The sequence below is a fragment of the Oculina patagonica genome, unplaced genomic scaffold (genome assembly GCF_052425735.1).
Source record: "Oculina patagonica isolate OP01 unplaced genomic scaffold, crgOcupat unplaced1105, whole genome shotgun sequence".
NCBI lineage: Eukaryota > Metazoa > Cnidaria > Anthozoa > Scleractinia > Oculinidae > Oculina > Oculina patagonica.
This window is the reverse complement of record NW_027557090.1, coordinates 1-6,658: the sequence shown is the minus strand read 5'-3', so window position 1 is coordinate 6,658 and position 6,658 is coordinate 1. Positions and strand designations below refer to the sequence as shown.

At 36.0% G+C, this 6,658-nt stretch overlaps 1 protein-coding gene across 1 annotated transcript; it reads left to right on the top strand.

Annotated features, from left to right (window-relative positions):
* Window positions 1–1,643: 1,643 nt before the first annotated feature.
* On the top strand, window positions 1,644–5,860 carry LOC144639609 (receptor-type tyrosine-protein phosphatase F-like). Its single transcript, XM_078498892.1, has 4 exons — window positions 1,644–1,939; window positions 3,127–3,411; window positions 4,108–4,523; window positions 5,762–5,860. The coding sequence occupies exons 1-4, from the start codon at window positions 1,645–1,647 to the stop codon at window positions 5,858–5,860; spliced, it is 1,095 nt and encodes a 364-aa protein (XP_078355018.1). The 5' UTR covers window position 1,644.
* The last annotated feature ends 798 nt before the right edge of the window (window positions 5,861–6,658 follow it).

The window sequence follows — 6,658 nt, the reverse complement described above, 5'->3', positions numbered from 1 at the left end:
TTTCAGGAAGCCCTAGTTCCCAAGAAACTGGGGTCCTAATCTCTAGGACCCTTGGGAACAAACACAACCACATGCCCTGGTTCCCAAGAAACTGGGGTCCTAATCTCTAGGACCCTTGGGAACAATCACAACAACCAACAACAGCAACACTGGGGGGCTCCACTATAAGGGGAAAGCTGACCCTGTGAGGCTATGGGGCAAAAGGGCGAATGGTACAGAGCACTTCATCCCCTCCCGTGGTTTATTAACTATAAGAAAAGACAATGCTTAGTTAAGATGGTCTAAAGCTATTGAAGAAGTTCAGAAGAGACAGTAATCAAATGACAGAATGGTCGAGTTAGTATATGCCAGCTCGACACTAAAGCTAACGGTTACATGTATATCAATATCTCAAAAGCAGACACATTGCTCAAGTCCAACAGCTCTAAGCCTGAGCTAGCATAGAAAATAGTAACAATATAAAAAAAAACAATGTTTCTGTAAGCAGGCATACTGCTTAAGTCCATAAGGTCTAAACGTAAGTAAGCATACAAAATGGAAATAATAATTATTAGAATAATGTCTATATGCGGGCTTGCTTCTTTAGTCCATCAGCTATGGCTAACGTTTAAAAATAGTGATAGTAATATTATAAACACCCTTAACATAGCCGGATATGTGCGTAGAACTAGAACATTGCCTTCATTTTTACAAATACTAAGCTAAAAGAGAACCAGAGAGGGTTGGGTGGGTGGGAATTATTGTAAAAACTCTTTTAGGGAGCTCAGAGAATTTGAAGTAAAACTACTCAAGTCTAGATAAAACCGCATGGCCTTGATTGACATAATAGAAAAGGGGCGATGTGATTGGCCAGCCCGAATAGCGCATCACACTCTAGAAGTGAGTTTGACCTTTGAATGTAACGCAAGAGTGATAGTCTTGCAGCATATAGCGTGACAGATCTGGGTATTTGAATAGAATGATCTTATGATTCTCTGAACTCCTACCATGGTTGTCACATTAACTTTAATTTATATTACATGTAAATTGGCATTTATATTACATATAAATTTGCTCAAAACATGGGGACACCCACGCTCTCAGCTTACAATCCCAACCACCGATTATGGCTCCGAACTGTATGGGAATTTACAATGGCAAGCTTATTCGTCTCAACTCATTCCTAAAATTTTAAATGCCCTGTAAATTGTTATATCTAAACATGTTAAATTAGAAGTGTTAGGAGTGTTTAAGGAGACTATGTCACGTATTTAACCAGAGTTTTGAACGGCCAAAATTTATATTCACGTCGCAGGAAATCTAAAAACAATAGCCCGTTTTTATTAAAGAGCACTGAAACTGTTAACGAGCATCCTTGGCTGCGGATTGCTTGTGTGGAAATGGATTGCGACTTGAAAGAGTAAGTCTTCCTTTTTCAAGTTGTTTCTGCACGTCTTCAAAAAAAAATCGATATTTATAACCGTATTATATCTTCCTTTGGATGTTCAAAGATAAGGTTTTTTTATGGCTAAAGTTGCCTACCACTAATTTCAGAACAGTTTAGACCACAAATCTGCGAAAACCCCATGACGTGGCTTCTTTAAGGGATATCTCGTTGATGTAATGTTGTCAGTAATGGTCTGATTGCCTTTTACAGTACCCAGCATGCCGCCAAATATTACGGCGGGATTTAACATCAGCTCCACAGGCCTCTCAATCGAATGGAGTCACATACCTTTAGACTTTATCCATGGAAATCTGTTGGGTTATATTATTTTGTACAAGATGAGCAGCGAGCCTGATTCCACGAGCGTTCCAATAGACATTGGGCCTGAAGATTTGTCTAAGAACATTACAGGACTACTTATATACACTGAGTACTGCGTTCGCTTGGCTGGGAAAACGAGAATTGGGGCTGGAAATTGGAGTGACTGTTTAAACATTACTACCGACGAGGATGGTAAGGAGACGGTTAACAAACAGAATAATTATAAGTAATAAAGTAACAGTTCTAGACTTTCTATAGTGTAGAAGATTAAGTAGTATGTATTACTTGAAGTTTTGTACAAAATCTTTAATTCTCTGAATTCTGCGTGCATAGAACATCACAAACATTCCTTCCTTCCTTCCTTCCTTCCTTCCTTTGTTTCTCTGTTTGTTTGTTTGTTTGTTTGTTTCTTTCTCTCTTACTTTCTTCCTTTCTTTCTCTCTTCCTTTCTTCCTTTCGGTCCCCTCTTCTGTGCTTGTTTGTTACGTTTGCTTTCTTTCTTTTTCCTTTTCTTCCATTCCTCCTTCTTACCTAAGCCTTGCAATCAAGTTCATTTAAAAGATATTAATTTAGCTTAATTTGACAACCCTCTTGTTTGCTATAAGTCGTAGTAAACTGTATGTACAAAGGTTGTTATTCAAATTTTGGGTACCATTTATGCCAAGTGTCCATTGTCCTTTTTTTGTCTCCATCCTTGTAATTAAAAATAGTACATTTTAATGTAAATGAGTTTTTGAAAAAGATTTTTTGTTGGTTTCTCATTTTCTATAATAATAATAATAATAATAATAATAATAATAATAATAATAATAATAATAATAATAATAATAATAATAATAATAGTTTATTAACAGTATATCCATACTACATGGCTCTTCACCTGTTAATACTAACTAAATATATTTATATATATAACAATACAATTTGATATAAAAGACAAAAAGAAAAATTCCTAAAGCTAAAAACTTATAATTAATATAAAAAGACAAAAATTCCTTTAGCTAACATAAAAAGAATTACAATTTGATATAAAAAAAAAACAAAAAGAAAAATACCTTAAGCTAAAGAAATTACAATAAATATAAAAAGACAAAAAATTCCTATAACTATATATAATATTAATATAATATAAATAAAATTATATTAAAAATAATAAATAATATTAAAAGCTACTATTGGTTGCATCTTGACCTAAGAATGTGCGTTCTGACTTCTGACTGACTTCTGACTTCTGCGTTCTGACTTCCCCTTTTTCCCTCCTTCCAGCCTAGCTTTCTTACTTCCTTCATTTGTTTCTTTATTCCTTCGTTATATTTATATTTCAAACCTTCACAGTAGCGTTGTAACTACTCAACTATTGATGCTATGTTACCTTCTAGTTCCAACTTCACCACCGCTTGACTTTACACTTATCGAGGACACCGCCCCTGATACTATAAATTTGACATGGAACCTACCTACCGAGCTCAATGGCGAGTTAACCGGCTACAAGATCGTTATCAATACTACTTTTAAGAACGGTACTATAGGAACAAGAGAGTTTATGACTTGCAACAATCACATCAGTTTACCTGGAATTGCCAAGGATGTTGAACACAAAATCAAGGTGGCTGCCAGTACAAGAAAGGGACTTGGACCTTTCAGTGAATGCATCGAGTATGGAGGTAATGAAAGAAAAAAAAGGTTCAGCATTCTACATTGTCCTGTGACAGTTCAATTTAATATCGTTAATACAAGCATCGAAATAAAGACCCCAGGTTGTCCGTATTGGAACGGTGTCGGATACCGCCTCATGTTTTGGTGACTTTTTTAATTAGCAATTATCTGTAGCGTTATTAGGATTAAGTACTCATTCGAGAAACGGTTAGCATTCGTTTTTGGCTCAGAGTATTTCTGATTTAGATTTAAGAAATCTTTGCCAAATGATAAAAGGCCAAAATTTTATTTAAAAAAATGACCAAATGGTTTAGGGAGCTATATTTGAAATCTGAAGTCCCTGGTAAAAAATCCTCTGCCTTGTCACGATCTGGATTTGTTCTAGATAGTCCCGAGTTCAATTCCTCAGCCACAATTTGAAAATAGTCAACTACTTAGCCTTTCACAAATTGGGTTTCTCAACAAGATTTTGTTCAAGTTGCAAAATTTGTGTGTTTGTTTATTACGTTGTAATTAGCACAGACAAATTATAAAATGTGTCTCGATCTTTATTTGTTGACTGAAGAAAACTTTAACCGATCACTCAAATATTGCCACAATACACGTCAGTTGAAGTTTTTACCTATGCATCCATATCATGATTATACATAAGTCACTAAATTGCTTACAAATTCTAATTCCATAAAACTTTTACGCCATTTCAGTATTATGTGATTGTCCCGAATATTTGCAAGTTGTTGCAAAGGAAAGTACCTTAGACGAACATCAAGGCGAAGGCTCACTAACAGCGCTCATCGAGGAATTGATTATAGAAGCGTGCGGTCCTTGTGAACACTACGAGCCTGATGGGAAAACAAAGATAAATAGGACAATATCGTCAGATGACGCCGATATAGAATTTCCAATAATAAAAACTCTTCATAAAATACCTCCAGCAACATCTGAAAGTAGTTTTGTGACTGTTATTGAGGTGCCAGGCCTCGTAGTTCTTCAGAGGAAGACTGAGAAGGAGTCTGGTTTCTATGAGAAAGTGATGGGTACTTCCGTCGTTACCTCTTGGCCCATATTTGCAATTTTTGGAGTAATGACGCTAGCGGCCGGCATGGTGATTTGGGTACTGGTAAGGAAATATAAATATCCATATCTTTAACACCTAGAGCGCTTTCATTTTGTATGGAAAAACCAGTTGTTTCGGTGGGAATTTAAATGGAACAGGCCTTTCCACTGGAAATTTTTCGAAAAAAAAAGGAACATCTTCAGAGGTATTCCTCTTTTTCCGTTTTCCCGGTATGACCGGAAATTTACTGTTCCATTTGCTACAACCAGACTGTTGGTTCGCAGAGCAAGGTCAGCAACTGAACCTAAGAACGCTAAAATTTACCTGTTGAATCGATTTAAATTTATCCAAAATTCCTGTCGAGTGTAGATAGAGGTCGTTTCTTTTCTTCTCTTAGAGCGAGGGTTATTCCCCTTGAACTTTCTTCAAGGCTTCATGAAGAAGGAAGATTATGTGGAAAAGTTTCACCTTTGATCGCCATGTTTTTTCGGCTCTTTGCAGTTCTATCGAAACGGGAATTCAGTTCAAAAGGAACAGTTCCTTTTTGTTTCGTTTACGTGATGGGAAGATTTGTACTGTTCCATTTGTCGAAAAATTCTCACCGAAATTTTCATGCAAACACGTACCTCGACCTTGATTATTCCGCATATCACAAAAACCTTATCCAATAATTGTTTATAATCACACATATATGATATATGGTGCACTTAGCTCAATAGACTCTTCAAAAATGCTACAAGCCATATTTCTAGAAAGTTGTTTTCCAAGTGATAATTGTAAAAGATAAATTTGAGATGGAATCAGTGATATCATGCTATGATTGTATTAAAATGCTGATTTCCTGCTAGTTGCTGGAGCGCTATATACCTAACAGGTGAAGGTTATATGTTAATGGAGTTATCTGTTATCGAACCAAAGTTACTTTTCTTGCTTGAAAAAAAGGCACATGCATCAAAAGAAACATAAAAATTTGATTCAACAACTGCATGAACCTTTTTTTCTTAAAACAGTTACCCATTAGTTATACAGCGCTTCAGCAACCAGCAGGCATTCACCTACAACACAGGCCTTTGAAATATCAAAAAGCAATGAGCTCAAACGTCAGTGGCCCCAATATTAGCAGTATTATCTCATCATTCTCTTTTCCTTCGTTCCAGAAGCTATAATCGGGCTCCTGTTCGTTCTTAGCACTTAAATTTTACTCAAAGAAAGTACACGTGTTCTTGCCACGGGTTCTTGTCATTTCTATCGTATGTTTGACATGCCACTTAAAGCTAATAACGACTTCTTTAATATTTAAGGATGTGAACACCAACCCGGAAGAGTTTCCACCGACATTCTATAAAGGCGCCGGTGAAGGATTATGGTGGGCATTCATCACTATGACAACGTTAGGGTAAGAAAAAGTGTTTCCACTTCAGAACTGGTATATATACAATAATAAAAAGGCAATGAAGAAGTCATATCAGCTTAGTGACCAACTAAATAGACATGTTACTTGACTATAAGGAGATATCAGAGTAAAGGTACCCTTAAAACCATAAATTATTAGCCTACAGCCTGCATTAACATTACATATAGCAGCTAGCCTTGTGGTACTTTTTTTAAGGGGAACTACTGGAAATAAACTTAAAACAGGAGAAGTTACAATTAAGAGGTACTAAAACTGATATTTAAGGAAGAGGTATCCGTTCCGTTCTCTTAGCGCATAAGTTTTTCGTCTGGTTTTACGTTCACATGTTATTGATACTTGGAGCTTTAAGCTAGCTTTAATATTGTTATAGTAGCTGTAATATTGTAATGGTATTTAATTTTGTTACTTTTATATTGTAAACTTTATGTTTACTTGATACTGTATAGTATTGCATGCAACCGCTGTCTTTTCTCACTGCTAAAATATTTTAGTAGAAACTCAGCTGTGTTCTATTGGATATCCGCGAATCTGATTGGTTCTCCCACTGTTTTCTATTCGCCGATAGAAAACAGTCGCGCGCGCGAGTAGCTCTTTAAGCGGTAAATTTTCTTGATTTTTGTCTCCAAAGTGCACAATATTGTAGGTTTTGGACTGCAATCCTTTAAACTTTCTACTAAAACAATTAGACTACTCGCCCTCGTTTTCTATGAGCGATAGTCAACTCGGCTGCGCCTCGTTGACTATTTGCTCATAGAAAACTCGGGCTCGTAGTCTAATTGTTAAA

Coding starts and splice junctions, on each gene's coding strand:
- LOC144639609 (XM_078498892.1), top strand. CDS start 1,645: ATGCCGCCAAATATTACGGCGGGATTTAACATCAGCTCCACAGGCCTC. Junction 3,412..4,107: donor TGAATGCATCGAGTATGGAG/GTAATGAAAGAA, acceptor ACGCCATTTCAG/TATTATGTGATTGTCCCGAA. Junction 4,524..5,761: donor GCATGGTGATTTGGGTACTG/GTAAGGAAATAT, acceptor TTAATATTTAAG/GATGTGAACACCAACCCGGA.